The sequence below is a fragment of the Rhinatrema bivittatum genome, chromosome 2 (assembly GCF_901001135.1).
Source record: "Rhinatrema bivittatum chromosome 2, aRhiBiv1.1, whole genome shotgun sequence".
NCBI classification, from domain to species: domain Eukaryota; kingdom Metazoa; phylum Chordata; class Amphibia; order Gymnophiona; family Rhinatrematidae; genus Rhinatrema; species Rhinatrema bivittatum.
This window is the reverse complement of record NC_042616.1, coordinates 106,428,998-106,446,655: the sequence shown is the minus strand read 5'-3', so window position 1 is coordinate 106,446,655 and position 17,658 is coordinate 106,428,998. Positions and strand designations below refer to the sequence as shown.

The following is a 17,658-nucleotide window of genomic DNA, read 5'->3' as shown; positions in this document are numbered from 1 at the left end:
TCTTTGGTGCCTTTATGTGCTGTAGCATATTTTTCTGGCTGAGATTCAGCCTAACGTTTGCCAGCATCCATCAAGCAAAACAGTTCTCATGCACTGGAGCTGCTTTGACTAATCGGGTGCTTTGCAGTCACAGCTTGACCCTATAAGGGTGAATGAACTGTAGCTGGTAGAAGCCAGGTTGAAGGTATTATTGCAAAGCGCTCTGTATATTTAGACGGCTATGTTTTTTGTGATGCAGATGGCTTTTGAACTACTTTGCAGAAGGGCCATATAGTGAATGAGTAAAAAGAGACAAAAGTACCATAGTTTGGCTGAGTCATCCACTTTAAAAGAATTCCCTCTCCTTTCTGCAATCTATATGTCTACAATTGTGATGATCCCAAAGTATCCACCTAAGCTGTGTAAGTGGCCATATAGTGCAAGCCTGAAAAGAAGACAATTCTGATACTAATGATAATCCCCTTTTTCTGTTGAGCATACAATAGCAATTATTTATTGGCAATAATCACATGAATTGAGGGATGGGGATACCTTGGCTATTCAGAGGTGTTACTGGTGGTGGAGGAGAATTTGCAAATTGAGAGGGAGGCTGCCTATCCAGCCTCTAGGAGTTGTTTTAATAGCTCTGCTGGGCTAATGCATATGTTGTGTCTTATGCGCACTGCGAAGTTGGGATTTAGTTTGCTTCTCATTAAATCAACACTTTAAAAAGAGAATTAACAGTTTGGTTTTGTCTTGAAACCAGCTGCCTAATGTGAAGATGTATTCAGTTTGTTAAAAAACATCCCTTAATGTATCAAACAGGGTATTCAAAACATCTGTCAGATTCTTGAAAGAGAAATACTTACTCTAATTAACAAAGCTGGCGTAGGAGGGGCACGGGAATCTGTTTGCCCACAGCCCTGCGCAGTAAGGTTTCTGTCTAATTTTGTGCCATTGAGGGGGAAACATTACTGCACAAAGCTATGAAAAACTTGCCAGAGGCACAAAATAAATGAGAGGATTTGGAGGCCAACTCGAGCTTCTTTCACAGCTGGAATCATGATTGGCCAATTCGGAGATTTAAGATGTGCAGCTGTATATTGTTCGTTCAGATTTATTTAAAGTGGCTCCTTGCTGAATTAGGCCCCCGTAGTTTAAGAAACATTGCTAATACTTAACACAGATTATACCTCCAGAGCTGATTAGTTTCATCCATCTGATTGAATAGAAAAGTACAATACTGTATTATTCTTCACTGTAGCTTTTTTTTTTTTTTTAATGTAAATACTATTGCCTAAACTGAATGTATAATTCATGGCCTTAAGGGAAGACATTTGAAAGAATTTTAGCAGCAACCAGTGAGGGTGGTGGGGAGGCATCTTTTTTGGAGATTAATGGAGTGGGAATGTGGGTTTAGTTGACCCTAACTCCTTGTAGAGGGAGGGATCAAGGGAAGGAATAATTTGTATTTTGATATATACTATTGTGTGTTTGATATATTTTTTATATGTATATATATATACTATTGTATATGTATTATATTTTGATTGTTAATGCCTATTTGTTGTAAGCTACCTTGGATCCTTGTTGGAGAAGGGCTGCATATGTAATTGGATGCATTTTTTGATCTGCGCTTACAGACAGAAACATTGTGAGAGACTGGTGCTGCTAGCAATCATCTTCCTGGCAGCTGTAAACTACAATAGCTCTGCCAATCGAGGATTTGTTTTAGCTGGTGAATTTGCATTCTGTTCTTTTTTTCTTTTTCTATATGATACATAATTTATTTTCAAAGTTTTGAAAAATAGATTGAAAAAGTTTTGTGTAATCATATTTACAAATGTTTGCTAAAAAGTTTGATTATTTTAATAGGTAAATTGTGGACCAGAAGTATGAAGGTTGCTTACAATATACTTCATAAACTGGGTACGAAGCAAGAGCCGATGATCAGGCCTGGAGACAGGGTAAGTAGCATACTCAAGCAAGTGGCTGTGAGTCACTTATAACACAAGACAGATTGGGTATATACCGTTATGACCCACACATCATTGGACTGCGATCCATAAGGCAATACTTCTCAACCCAGCCCTCGGGGCATACCTAGCCTGTCAGGTGTTCAGGATATCCACAATGAACAGGCATGGGATAGATTTGCATGCAGTGCTTCCATTGTATACAAATCTATCTCATGCCTATTCATTGTGGATATCCTGAAAACCTGCCTTGCTAGGTGTGCCCAGAGGGCTGGTTTGAGAAACACTGCCTTAAGGTACATATGCTATCATCCATCCTCAACCCGTGCTAAATCAGTTGCATACCTTGGACCATGGAATATGTTATACTTAGCAAACAGAAACAAAATAATAAGGAAAATCTGTATCATGCCATGAGTTTGGTTGATTACAGCAATCATTTTACTAATGGAGGTTGTGCTAGCCATTTTACAAGTGATCATATTCAGTGTTTGAAAAGTGCAATGATATAGTTATGTATTTTTATATCCCACTTTGGGTACTTGTTGGAAAGGGGGCAGTGAAATTTTATTTATTTATTTTCAGGTATATATATTCCACCTTTCAGACACTTCAACAAAATCGAAGTAAATAAATATTGTTACTAAGATATTATCAGTGTCACGCTCAGCTGCTAGCAGGATTACCCTGTGAGCCATCTCTCTTACCCCTGACACCAATAGCCTCCAAAATGCCCCAACGTGGCACGGACTGCCGCCAATAGGCCACGTGGCACATACGCCATCGCATGTTGCACATGCCCAACGCACCCTGACTTAAAGGGCCCTCTGTGGGAAACAGGCCGCGGCGCCCTCAGATGACATCACAGACTTCAGCCCTTAAAAGTGCCCTTTGGACTTCCAGTCTTTGCCTCAGGAACAGGTCCACTGGAGCTTTCTGTTTCAGGGCGTGTTGCTAGTCTTTGTGCCCGTTCGTGCTTTGTTCCTTGTCTTGTTCTTGCCTCGTTCCTTGTCTTGTTCTTGCCTCGTTCCTTGTCTTATTTGCCCTGTCTGTCTCTTGTCCTCTTGGTTGTCTGTCCTTGTTTGTCTCGTTCGTTGTTCCTTGTTTCTCAGTTTGACTTCCTGGACTTTGATCTCTGCCTTGGACTTGAATTTCTCTATCTACTGCCAGACCGGACCTCTGGCCTATCGTCCATTACTACTACTGGCCATCTGCCTCAAACCCTGGCTTGTCTTCTGTCTCCGCTCTGCCGCCTGCCCAGATCTACAAAGCACCTTGGACTTGTCTCAGGACTGCCCTAGAGACCCACCTAAGACCTGCCAGCTGCAAGAACCCAAGGGCTCAACCTGCAGGGAAAGTGTCTGGTATTGGTGAAACTTCAGCCAGACCCGCTTCCAGGCTTTCATAGCCTGTAGACAGGTGGAGTCAGGACCAGTGGGTTATGCAAACTGACCTCACAGTATATATATTCTTGCAGTGACATCAGCCTGCCAGTATTCTATGTCTCCAGCAGATGGGAAACGTGTTTCTCCCTACTGGGGATTGCTTCAGATTTTAGAAGAAAAATTAAAAAAAAACCCCAAAAGACAAGAAACAGAGAGTAGGATTAGATGGTCAATTTTCTCAGTGGGAAAGGGTAAACAGTGGAGTGCCTCAGGGATCTGTATTTGAACCGGTGCTTTTCAATAGATATATATATATGATCTGGAAAGGAATACGACGAGTGAGGTTATCAAATTTGCGGATGATACAAAATTATTCAGAGTAGTTAAATCACAAGCGGATTGTGATACATTACAGGAGGACCTTGAAAGACTGGAAGATTGGGCATCCAAATGGCAGATGAAATTTAATATGGACAAGTGCAAGGTGTTGCATATAGGGAAAAATAACCCTTGCTGTAGTTACACGATGTTAGGTTCCATATAAGGAACTACCACCCAGGAAAAAGATCTAGGCATCATAGTGGATAATACTTTAAAATCATCGGCTCAGTGTACTGCAGCAGTCAAAAAAGCAAATAGAATGTTAGGAATTATTAGGAAGGGAATGGTTAATAAAACGGAAAATGTCATAATGCCTCTATATTGTTCCATGGTGAGATCGCACCTTGAATACTGTGTACAATTCTGGTTGCCGCATCTCAAAAAAGATATAGTTGCGATGGGGAAGGTACAGAGAAGGGCAACCATAATGATAAAGGGGATGGAACAGCTCCCCTATGAGGAAAGGCTGAAGTGATTAGGCCTGTTCAGCTTGGAGAAGAGACGGCTGAGGGGGGATATGATAGAGGTCTTTAAGATCATGCGAGGTCTTGAAAGAGTAGATGTGAATAGGTTATTTATACTTTCGAATAATAGAAGGACTAGGAGGTATTCCATGAAGTTAGCAAGTAACACATTTAAGACTAATCGGAGAAAATTCTTTTTCACTCAACGCACGATAAAGCTCTGGAATTTGTTGCCAGAGAATGTGGTTAGTGCAGTTAGTGTAGCTGGGTTCAAAAAAGGTTTGGATAAGTTCTTGAAGGAGAAGTCCATTAACGGCTATTATTCAAGTTTACTTAGGAAATAGCCACTGTTATTAATTGCATCAGTGACATGGGATCTTCTTAGTGTTTGGGTAATTGCCAGGTTCTTGTAGCCTGGATTGGCCACTGTTGGAAACAGGATGCTGGGCTTGATGGACCCTTGGTCTGACCCAGCATGGCAATTTCTTATTCTTATGTTCTTAAAGAAAAGAAAAGGCCTCAGTTTTCTGCAGTGATACGAAATGGGCATTCCCCCAGTTGAGGTGATTTCCGTGATCCCTCAGATGAGTGCCTTAGTCTCTGGTTTTTTTACCTGATGTGGACTTAGTTGTTTGAACAGCTGAAAAGGCAGCAGGTGCAGGAAGCCGAGCGCTGCGGTGACAGCATAAGCCCTCTCCCCCACAGCCAGAGATCATCTCTGTACTCAGCCGGGAAGGCCTGAGCTCAGATAAGTTTAAAAAAATAAAAAGTCAGAGTAGAGGGGTTGTGTAGGACTTCCTCCAGTCTCTGTGCTTGGTGCGCCATTATGACGTTCGTTCCAACTCTCATAGGGATTAAGGGTACTGGGCAACCTGGCGGGTTGAGTAGCCTGAATGGGCTAGGCCCTGCTGTTAGGCTTTTTCCAGTGCTTGCGCGGTAGGCTGCGGTGGTGTTTTTGCATGCTTTTCTGAGTGTTCGTCTGCCCTCCTCAGGAGCGTCGATGTTCACAAATGTGTCTGGTTGTGCGTCCGAATTGTTCACCCAGTTTCTTTTGGGTGTGCAACCTGTGCGCACATTCTAACATGTATCTGTTGTGCGCCCAGATTTAGTGCAGTGACAATGCACTTAAGTTTTCGGCGCTTAGTCTTGGGGTGCCTAACTTTTGTGCACATAAATTTTGTGTGCTTAAATTTTTCCAGCGTGATTCAACTAGACGCACATCTTTAGTCACCTGTTAAGTATTGACAAACTAATGTCGCTGGTGACCAAGAAACTTAAGCGCCTTTCTTTCTGTGTTGCCTGTCATATTCAGGCATCTCAGCCTGGAGTGCCCTCTAACATGTGCCAGCGCTGCTTGGAGGCTCAGGGAGAATTATCTTCCTCTGATTTTATTATGTCTGGTTCTTCCCAGCCTGATGATGATCTGGTTAAAGACTTGTCCAGGGGAACGCCTGACCTTGGAACTCCCTTGACTGGTTCCTCAGCAGGGAATGACAGCTCAGTGGGCCCCACACAAATGCTTTCTGGTTTTGGCATGGATCCTTCTGCCTTTTCTTGGGTAGAATTTTTTCAAGGGTTGCAATCCTTTCTTCAGGTGTAGTTCTCTTCCCTGTCCAGTCCTGTCAGGTCAGACTCTCTTGCGGTGACCTCTTCCTCTTCTGGTATTGTGTTTAAGCGCCAAAACACACCTCAGATAGCTACGGGTATTCACGACAGAAATCTGGATGGCACTGATGATGAAGGCAGATCCTGACTCTCTGGAAGATGGGGAAATTCCTCTGGAACTGGACTTGTATAGAACTATGTTGTGGTTTTTTTCATAGAGATGAACTGCCGACCCTGATTTCCCAGACCTTGCAGATGCTGGGAGGACCTGGGGCAGATTCCATTTTTGAGTCAAAGAAAAATCTCATTTTGGTTTCCTTGCGTAAAGCCTCTTGTTTTTTCTCTTTTATGGAAGCCATTCAAGAAATGATTGATATTGAATGGGACTCCCCGGAGGCAAATTCCAAAGGGGGTCAGACCTTGGAAGGCCTGTACCCCTTGGATTCAGTGGTGAGAGAGCTTCTGTGTTTTCCAAAAGTGGATGCGCTTGTCTGTGCCATCTCTAAGTGGACGACTATCCCCATGGAGGGGAGGAGTGGTCTTGAAGGATGTGCATGATAAGAGGATTGAGGCCATCCTTAAGCAAGCATTTGAAGCAGTGGAAATGACATTGCAAATAGCTTCCTGTTGTTCTATGGTGGCTCACTCTTGTTTGCTTCTTCCTCAGAGCGGTTATGGAACCCTCCGCCTCCTTTTTAGTAGATACAGGCTGCAGTTTGGTCCATACCTTGGCCAGAGGAGTAGTTTCAGTAATAGTGGTCAGTTATGGCTGTGAAATTGGTTGGCCGAGGCGACCTCCAAAACTAATCTTATGAAACAACCGTTTAAAGGCTCACTCTTTTTTGGGAGCAAATTGAAGAAACTGGCCAATAAGTGGGGCGAATCCCTGGTTCCGTGGTTGCCGCATGATAAGAAGTATTCACCGTGCCCCTTTGGTATGAGTCGTCAACTCAGGGGTTCCATGTGGTTTCGTCCTTATAGAACTTTTAGAGGACTCAGCCTTTCGGCAGGTCTCATCCTTTCGTACCAGACAGCCCAAGCGAGGCATGGGCTTGGGTAGTGGAGCCTCCTGAGCCTCACAATGAGGGTTTGCCGACCCACCATCGGGAACAGGAGCTAGGAGGATTCCTCTCTCTATTTTATCAGAGGTGGATCAAGATCACATTGGATCAGTGGGTCTTGGAGGTGATACGAGAAGGATATGCAATGGAGTTTCTCAGTGTTCCTTTGGATGTGTTCATGGTGTCTCCCTGCAGAAGAGGCAGGCAGTGGAATCTATGCTGTCAAAGCTCCTCAATCTGAGTGCTTTGGTTCCAGTTCCTACTTCTCAAGAAAGTACAGGGCAATAATCCATTTATTTCATTGTGCCCAAGAAGGACTGCTCCTTTCGTCCTATCCTGGATCTCAAAGGAGTCATCCATCATTTGCGGTTGACTCATTTTCACATGGAAACATTGTGCACAGTGATAATGGCCGTGCCATCAAGGGAATTTCTGACCTCCTTGGATCTGTCCGAGGCGTACCTCTATATCCTCATCCAATTGGAACACCAATGTTTTCTGTATTCCGTGGTGTTGGGGTGCCATTATCAATGTTGGGCACTGTCTTTTGGTCTACCCATCGCTCCCAGAACTTTTTCCAAAGTTATGGTGGTGGTGGCGGCAGAGTTGAGAATCCTAGTATACCCGTATTTGGACGACGGACTGGTGGCAGAGTTAAGAATCCTCGTATTTCCGTATTTGGACGACTGGCTGATTCGAGCCAAGTCTCTGGAAGAGAGTTGCCTGGTGACCGCAAGGTGATCTCCCTATTGCAGGAGCTCAGTTGGGTGATGAACTTAGCCAACATAAGAAATTGCCATACTGGGTCAGACCAAGGGTCCTTCAAGCCCAACATTCTGTCCAACAGAGGCCAAACCAGGCCACAAGAACCTGGCAATTACCAAAACACTAAGAAGATCCCATGCTACTGATGCAATTAATAGCAGTGGCTATTCCCTAAGTAAACTTGATTATTAGCACTTAATGGACCTCCTCCAAGAACTTATCCAAACCTTTTTTGAATCCAGCTACACTAACTGCACTAACCACATCCTCTGGCAACAAATTCCAAGAGCAATCTTCAGCTACCTCAGTTGTTGGAATATCTGGGTGTTCCGTTTGACATGAGGCAGGGCAAAGTTTTCCTGCCAGAAGTTCTTATTCAGAAGTTGATGTCACAGGTGCATCTTTTGGTGAACTCTATACACACAAGAGTGTGGTCCTATCTACAGGTACTTGTTTGAAGGCAGAACCCTGGAAGTGGTGCCATGGGTGAGGGCATACATGTGTCCTCTTCAGCATTCCCTGCTGTCTCATTTGGAACCCGTAGTCTCAGGACTACACAATTTGGCTTCACCTGCCAATGGAAGTCTGCTCGCACCTCCAGTGGTGGTTGCAAATGGATCATCTGGGAAAGGGAGCTTCCTTGACATCACTTGATTAGTTGTTAATCATGACTGATGCGAGTCTCCATGGTTGGGGAGCTCACTGTCAGGAGCTGATGGCACAAGGACGCTGGAATACAGAAGAGTGTCTCTGGAGCATCAATCGCCTGGAAGCCCTGGCAGTCTAGTTCGCCTGCTTACAGTTCAGCGGTCCAAGGAATGTCGAACAATGCTACGACAGTGGCTTACATCAATCGACAGGGAGAAACCAACAGCCAGCAAGCGTCACTGGAAATAGACCAACTTATGGAATGGGCAGAAGGGCATCTCCAGGAGATCTCGGCCTCTCACATTCCAGGAAAAGACAATGTAAGAGCAGACAGAGAAGGGTCGCTTGTTGAAGCGTGGATATTCTTCTGTGATGATTGCCACCTTGATATGAACTCAAACGTTCTCCACTTCGTTAGCCTATGTGCTGGTTTGGTGAGTGTTTGAGGCTTGGTGTGAGGATCGAGGTGTTCTTCCTCGATCAGTTAAGATACCGCTCATTTTGGAATTTTTGCAGGATGGGTTAAATAAAGGGTTGGCCCTTAATTCCGTCAAAGTACAGGTTGCGGCTCTTGCCTGTTTCAGGGGTCAGGTAAATGGTGAATCTTTATCGTTTCATCCTGATGTGGCCCATTTCTTGAAAGGAGTGAAACCTCTTCATCCTCTCTTGTGGTTCCTTTGTAGAGTCTTAACCTGGTGTTGGATTTTTTGGCAGGCCCTACCTTTTGACCGCTTCGTAGCCTTTCCTTGTGGTTATTGACCTTGAAAATAGTGTTTCTGGTGGCAATTTGTTCTGTGCATCGAATTTCTGAGCTGCAGACCTTGTCTTGCTGGGAGCCAATCTTTCAGGTAACTCCAGGAGCCATAGAGCTCCGTACTGTTCCTTCATTTTTGCTTAAAGTGGTCTTGGATTTTCACTTAAATCAGTCCATTTCCTTGCCGCCCTTGGATAGGGAAAGAGATGCGGAAGAATATCGCCTGTTGCATCCCTTGGATGTCAAGAGACATGTCATGAGGTATTTGGAAGTTTCTAAACCTTTCTGAAAGAGGGATCGTCTGTTTGTCCTTCATGGTGGAGGAAACAGGGCGAACCAGATTCGCGGGCTACAATAGCTCACTGGATTAAGGAGGTGGTCACGGCCATATATGTAGTTGCTGAAAAGCTGTTGCCTACTCAGGTTAGGGCTTATTCCACTAGGACTCAGGCAGTGTCATGGGTGGAGATTAGATTGTTGTCTCCCGTCAACATTTGCCAAGCCTCGACATGGGTTTCCTTACACACCTTTTCCAAGTATTATTGTCTGGATGTGCAAGCCCAGGAGGATGCAGCCTTTGCACATATGGTGTTGACTGGACCACAGGCAACCTCACACCCTAGTCAGGAGTAGCTTGGATATATCCTACTGCTCCTGAGTCCATCTGTCTACATGCTAGGAAAGGAGAAATTACTATTTTCCTTTAGTGTAGACAGATGGACTCGGCTTCCCGTCCTTGGCTGCCAAATGATTATTTTAATGGTCGTCCTGAGTGGCTACGTGTTCCAGGGAATTACTGGTAAGTGTTCATCCAGACCCTAGGCTAGTGTTAATGTGCTTATTGTCTGAGCTCAGTGTTTCATGTTGGTTGGGTATTGAAATGATTATGTTTTTTAATCAAGTTTTTGCTAGTTTGTCCACAGTTACTTTTGAAGAGAATACTGGCAGGCTGATGTCACTGCAGGAGTATATATATATTCTGTGACATCAGTTTGTTCTGTCTCCATCTGCTGGTAGAGGTGCATAACTCACTGGTCCTGAGTCCATCTGTCTATACTAAGGAAAACAAAATTATCTGGTAAGTAGTAATTTCTCCTCCTCTGCCAGCTGATGGTGTGGGCCTAGTGGGCTTGCCCATTAGATTGCGCCAACCATACCTGTTGAGCCTTACAATTAGGCTTCTGTCCAGTTAATGTATTTTGCATAGCTTCATCATTCTTAATAGTAATATCTAGTCATGTGTCAAAATACTTTAGTATCTGCTTTTAGCTTTTGAGTGCCCTTCTTCAAGAGTTTGATAACCAGCATAAATAACATGACTGTAGCTTACTGTATTGTGCTGTCTGTTCCCTTTAGTGTTTTAATGTGGTACTTGTGAGAGAAGATGTGTATATCCTGCATTCTGTAGATCTCTGCAGATTCCTATCTGTTTTGACATCTGACTTGCAAGGTAGTGCCAAAAATCTGTATTTAACTTTTCCATATTGTTGTTATTGTCCTCAGAGTTACAAGAAAAATTATTTTTGAAATTAAACAGTTATGTTTAGCTTGTGACATGTTTGTGTGAAGCCTGAGATGGGAATCCTTGAAACCTCTGGAAGCAAAGCCCTGAAGATGTAGGCAGGCATATGCAGTAACCTGTGGGAGAGGAAGCTTGCTGAGCATATAATGAAGACAAAAAGTAAATCAAATGTAGAGAAATTGGTATTTTTGCCTTATGGGAAGACTAATTGCATGATCTAAATCTGGAATGCATTTGCAGCCTTTTTTCGTCATGATTACAGTACTTAGGAGCATCCACCTTCTGCAACAAACAGGAACATAGAAATGAACTGGGGGTGGGTAAAGCCATCCGTTTCCAGTCAGGCAAGTCAGGAAGCGAAGCATGTGTGTGTTATGGAGGAGGTGGTTAAATAGTGATGGCAATGCTAAAAATAATGGAGGTGGGAGGTTTAAGCAAGAGGAAAATATCCTTTTAAGGCACAAAGCGGGCTGAGTAACAGACATGGTTGCCAAGGTGAGCAAGCTAAGAATACAGGGGTAAGTCATCAGATTAAGAGGGGAATAATAATGTAGTATTTTTGTAAAGGTGGTTATTGATTTTTGGGAGGAGGGGAACTGCTAAGCATAGTGGGTGAGGAGTCTCTCATCTGACCATTTCCTACCTGGGAACAGTTCTAGCAAAACAAAAAAACCCCCAAGAAATAGGGAAACTGTGAAAAGAAACAATATGGGCCAGTTTGTTACATTTGGCGGCTCATAGGACTGCCCTGCGAGGCGCTGCACTCACCCCCACCGCTGACCAACGCTGCCGGAGGCCTCCTTTTGCAACAGAACTCTGCCTTTGCTGCAATCTGCCGACCGCTACTAATGCCACCAGACCACCGTCTTCCTTTAGGCCTGCATGTACATGCGTGCATAATATAGACCTCGAAGTGGGAAACACTGAGCTGTGCCTTCTGACTGAGCTATTTAAGCAAGGATCCTGCAATATTACCTCACCTCAGCAACAGGCTTCTGCCTTGCATGTTCCTCCTGTTCTGCTGCGTTCCTGTATCTAGCCTTGTCTTACAGCCTTGCCTCATCCAGCCTTGCCTCGTATGTCTTCTCCAGTCTTGCTTCGTCCAGTCTTGTCTTCTCTAGCCTTGCCTTCCAGCCTTGCCTCATCCAGCCTTGTCTTCTCCAGCCTCCTTTGTCCTATCCATCTTATCCAGTGTCTTCAATGTGTCTTCAATCACCCTTGGCTTGACTCACCAGATCTTGATCTCTTGTTAGGACCTGACCATGATTGCCTGCTGCCTGGACCTGACCCCTTGCCTGAACCTGACCATTCTTGCTAGCCACCTGCCCCGACCTTGGCCTGTCCCTGCCTCTGTTAGTCTACTGCCAGCTCTGACCCCAGTGTGCCTTTCAACTCTAGTTCTTTTCACTGCCTTAGGGACTGCCTAAGGATTCAACCTGCAGGGAAGATGGCTGGTATAGGTGAAGCTCCAGACTGTCCCACTACAGGGCATGTTCGCCAGCTTCCAGCAGAGACATCATGGGTTTGCCCTCGAGGCTGCGTCAACTGCGCCACAGCATAAAGGACTCACAGATCCACTACCCTTCACAGTTGTATTCTGGTTTTTTTGAATTCCGTTAAGAAAAAAATTGGCACTGTATGTTTTGTCGTCATACTGATGAGCAAAATGTATGGAAGAAAATCACAATCAAGGAAAACATTATCTGGCATATTTTCTTTATGGGACACTAATCCTTTTTGCATCTTTATTTTAAAGAATCCTGTATATGTAAGTCTATTTGCATACGTTATTTAGCTATTTCATTTGCTTTGGATATAATTGCTTTAAGTAAAAATCTGATGATTTGGACATCATACTAGCCATTGCTTCTGATGTCTTCCTTCATAAACATACACCTCATCCTAATCATCTTGGTGATGAAGTTGGATTGCCTCCCCCCCCCCCCCCCCTATTTTTTGCATTCTCCAAGTTCTTCATTTTAAATATTTCCAGCTGAGTTGATTCTTGGCTGGATTTATTCTGAACTTATTTGGCTCCTCTCCTTTTGGGACTTCAACCTTTCTCTTGCTTTTATTCAGAATAATGTTGCTGCATTTTACATGACCACTTCATCCTATGATTTTCACAGTTGGTCTCTAGACCTACTCATGTTCTTGGCTACACATTAGATTTGTTATGACTGTTCACTTACCAATTTCTTTATTCATCCTGTTCAGCACTGAAATCATGAAATTGTTTTATTTATTCATTCATTCATTCATTCATTCATTCATTTAGTTCTTCCCATTCTCCTCCTTTTACTTTACATAGAGGCTTTTCTTTGTCTTAATTTTAAAACATTTGCTAGTATCTGTTCTCATTTTCTTCCTTCTCTTTGTGATAATACTGCTAAATTTGTGGATTTGCTAACTAGTTTTAACATTTTTCTTTTAAATACCCTTAGCTCATTCTGTTTCATCTAGGCACAAAATTTTTAAATCTTCATCCTGTTATGTGAGACTCAAGACATGCTTTGCATCTATTGGAAAGAGTAGTTTATAAGGCTATGCCATCTAATCCTTTGTTACAGGAACAAGCTATTAAAGCCTATACTGTGCATGCTCTAAGAAATTATACTTTTCTTAGTGCTCTTGACCCCTCAAGGTGGCCGCTGGATAACTGCTGAGGTGGGAACAGACCTAGGTTTCCAGGGATGGGAACCAAAGATGATGTAAAAAGGGGACGAGCCTGTAGAGTAGCTGACATGAGTGTCGTGGGCAAACTCAGCCCATAGGAGCAAGGTGACCCAATTGTCCTGTTTTTAATTTACATAAGTGCGTAGGAATGCCTTGAACCCTTGATTCACTCACTCAGTTTTACCATTGCTCTCAGGATGGTAGGCAGAGGTGAAGTCTAGTATAATTCCAAGCTTATAGCATAAGCTCCTCCAATAATGGGCGGTGAAGTCTTGCCTAACAAATCTGCTTCATTTTTTTGAAGAGGTTAATAAACATGTGGATAAAGGTGAACCAGTAGATGTAGTGTATTTGGAATTTCAGAAGGCGTTTGACAAAGTCCCTCATGAGAGGCTTCTACGAAAACTAAAAAGTCATGGGATAGGAAGCGATGTCCTTTCATGGATTACAAACTGGTTAAAAGACAGGAAGCAGAAAGTAGGATTAAATGGTCAATTTTCTCAGTGGAAAAGGGTAAACAGTGGAGTGCCTGAGGGATCTGTACTTGGACCGGTGCTTTTCAATATATATATAAATGATCTGGAAAGGAATACGACGAGTGAGGTTATCAAATTTGCGGATGATACAAAATTATTCAGAGTAGTTAAATCACAAGCAGACTGTGATACATTACAAGAGGACCTCGCAAGACCGGAAGATTGGGCATCCAAATGGCAGATGAAATTTAATGTGGACAAGTGCAAGGTGTTGCATATAGGGAAAAATAACCCTTGCTGTAGTTCCACGATGTTAGGTTCCATATTAGGAGCTACCACCCAGGAAAAAGATCTAGGCATCATAGTGGATAATACTTTAAAATCATCGGCTCGGTGTGCTGCAGCAGTCAAAAAAGCAAACAGAATGTTAGGAATTATTAGGAATGGAATGCTTAATAAAACGGAAAATGTCATAATGCCTCTATATTGCTATATGAATACTGTGTACAATTCTGGTCTCCGCATCTCAAAAAAGATATAGTTGCGATGGAGAAAGTACAGAGAGGGACAACCAAAATGATAAAGGGGATGGAACAGCTCCCCTATGAGGAAAGGCTGAAGAGGTTAGTGCTGTTCAGCTTGGAGAAGAGACGGCTGAGGGGGGGATATGATAGAGGTCTTTAAGATCATGAGAGGTCTTGAACGAGTAGATGTGACTCGGTTATTTATACTTTCGAATAATAGAAGGACTAGAGGGGCATTCCAATAAGTTAGCAAGTAGCACATTTAAGACTAATCTGAGAAAATTCTTTTTCACTCAACGCACAATAAAGCTCTGGAATTTGTTGCCAAAGGATGTGGTTAGTGCAGTTAGTGTAGCTGGGTTCAAAAAAGGATTGGATAAGTTCTTGGAGGAGAAGTCCATTAAAGGCTATTAATCAAGCTTACTTAGGGAATAGCCACTGCTATTAATTGCATCAATAGCATGGGATCTTCTTAGTGTTTGGATAATTGCCAGGTTCTTGTGGCCTGGTTTGGCCTCTGTTGGAAACAGGATGCTGGGCTTGATGGACCCTTGGTCTGACCGAGCATGGCAATTTCTTATGTTCTTATGAACTGAACTCCTTGGTCCAAGAAGATGTGGTAGGTTAGTCCATGCACATGAAAGATGTGTTGCACAAAGAGTTTGGCTAATTCAGGCGCAGATGGTAGGCCAAAGAGAGAAGTGACATGCACCATCTTTGAGAAACTGTCCACGACCACCCATATGAAGGTGTTGCCACCAGAAAGGGGAAGATCACAGACAAGGACTGTGGCCACATAGGTCCAGGGTTCCATGGGGACTGGCAGCAGCTGTAATAACCCACTTGGTCATGCTATGACACTTTTATGTGTGGCATATGTAGGGCAGGACCTTATATGATATTGAATGTAGGACTTCAACTGAGGCCACCAGTAGGTTGCTGCACAATTTATTCTATTTGTGTGGCATTGCCAGGATGACTAGATAGACGGGAGTCCTGTACCCTTTCAAGAACCTTGTGTTGTAGGCACCGGAGCACCACTATCTTCCCAGGTGGGAATGTGGAAGTGGCTGCAATGACAGTCTTGGCCAGATCAATGATGTGTTGTGGAGGCTTCAGAGTTCTTTCAATGTCAAAGGACCGAGAAAAAGCATCGGTGCCACAGTTCTCGTCAGTGGGCTAGTATCATAACTTGAAGTCAAATGATTATAAAATAAGGACCAGAAGGCCTGGTGTTTAATCTCTGAGCTTGTACTAAATGTTCAAGGTTTTTGTGATCCGTATAGATGGTCACTGGGTGATTGGCTTCTTCCAGCAGATGTCACTATTTTTCCAAGGCCAGGGCACGGTCTCCTAGAGTATAGGTTTTCTCCAAGGGGGAGAATTTCTTCGAGAAATAGGAACAGGTCATGAGTGAGTCATTGTGATTATACTACAGGAGGACAGAGTCCACCCAGAGGGACGCATCTACTTCAAGGACGCATCTCCTTCAAGGATAAAAGGCTTGGTTGTATCTGGGTGGTGTAGGCACGGGTCCTGGGTGAATTCCTCTTTGAGTCTTTCAAAATTTGAATGGCTGTTGTGGTCCAGTTTTTAGTATCTGATCCTTTCTTAGTTAAGGCTGCAAGTGGAGTTGCCAAAGAGGAGTAGTTAGGAATAAATGGATAAATTGCCTATAATAATTGGTGAAGCCCAAGAAACATTGCAGCACCTTGAGTTCTACAGGTTGGGGCCACTTTTAACTTTTCTGGAGCCATACTGAGGCCTGGTGAGAGATAATGAATCCTAAAAAAGAACATTCTTGTCATTCAGAGGCATACTACTCCATCTTAGCTGTGGTGTTCTCGGAACCTTTGGAGGACCTGCTTGACGTGATCCATCAGCGACTTGGAAAAGACTAGGATGTCATCCAGGTAGACTACTACATGAAGTAGAAAAGATTCCTGAAGATCTCATTAACCAGGAATTGGAATACTGTGGGAATGTTACACAACCCAAGGGGCATCACTAGATATTCATAGTGTTCATTTTGGGTGTTAAAGCAGTTTTCCATTTGTCGCCCTCATGAATTCTAATTAAATTGTTTACTCCCCAGAGATCCAATTTAGTAAATACCTTGGCACCCCACAGGCTTATCTAAGAGCATGGAGATCAAAGAGAGCTGATAGCAATTCTTCTTGGTAATTAGGTTAAAACCCCAGTAATCAATACAGGGACATAGAGACCTGTCCTTCCCAACAAAGAAGAAGCCATCCCTGGCAGGTGATGATGAAGGGTAAATAAAGCCTCCATCCAAGTTTTCCTTAATATATTTACTCATTACTTCCATTTCTGGAGTGGATAGCGGATATACTTGGGAATTTGCCTGGAATTAAGTCTATTCCGCAGTCATAGGTGTTCAGCAAACCTGCTGCTTGCTGAACACATCGGCATAGGTTGAGTATTGGGAAGCTAGGCTGGGCTTTTCAGTGGCAGTCACTTGGTCCAGGAGTTTCAGTGATAGAACCTGGGCTAGACAGAGCAACTGGCAGGTGAGACCTCAACGGGAGATTTCCAGAGGGCACCAGTCAATATGGGGCTGATGTTGCTTCATCCAGGGAAGGCCCAAGATGACATTGTTAATAGCTCCTGGCAGAACATATAGGCAAATTTGCTTCTGATGGAGCAGACCTGTTTGCATTTGCAGAAGTCCAGTGAGCAGGGGGATTCAACCAGACAGAGGCTCTCCGTTGACCGATGAGATGGTAAGTACCATTTTCAATGGCTCAGTGGGGATCCCATGATGACATACAAGTTCTTCTGTGATGCATTTGCTGACCGCATCCATAATCTAGGAAGGCTTGTACATGAATGTGGATCTCTTCCCACGAGACACAGTCTAGCACTAGATTTGGAGAGAGAAATCGGAATGACTAGGGTGGCTTCTCCTACCAACCCTAGGTGTCCTTGTGTTTCCCGACTTGGCAGGACAGCACGCTGCAAAGTGCCCCAAATCTGCAAAGTAGAGGAACAAATTAAGACTCCTCCTCCTCTGTTTCTCTTCTGGAGACAGCCTGCATCGCTCAATCTGCATGGGCTCCTCGAGCAGGGCGGCAGCGTCTTGAACAAAGAGGGCTAAAGGAGGAGGAGGATGGACTTGAGATCCTGCAGGTAGTGCGCCCAGCTTTGCCCCTTTCTGTTCCATTCTTGGAAGTGTAGATCCAGCCAAATGGAAAAGCTGATGAGGCCCTCCAAGGTGACTGGAAGGTCTCACCCTGCAAGCTTATCCTATATGGGTTCCAAGAAGCCTTAGTGGAAAATTTGTTGGCTGACCTCCTTCCATTATAGCTTAGAAGCTATAATGGAAGGAGAATGCTTACCAAGGCTCCACCTTGGTAAGCATTCTCCCTTACCAAGGTGGAGCCTTTTCGATTTGGAGGAGTTCTGTTACTGTGGATGTGGT

At 43.8% G+C, this 17,658-nt stretch overlaps 1 protein-coding gene across 5 annotated transcripts in view; it reads left to right on the top strand.

Moving 5' to 3' along the window:
• Positions 1 to 17,658, top strand: part of DIP2C (disco interacting protein 2 homolog C) — an 851,589-nt gene that overhangs the window by 528,101 nt on the left and 305,830 nt on the right. For all 5 annotated transcript variants that reach the window (XM_029588529.1, XM_029588527.1, XM_029588528.1 and 2 more), the window contains exon 9: positions 1,855 to 1,946. In XM_029588529.1, the coding sequence (XP_029444389.1) occupies positions 1,855 to 1,946 (92 nt within the window). The remainder of the gene's footprint in view (positions 1 to 1,854; positions 1,947 to 17,658) is intronic.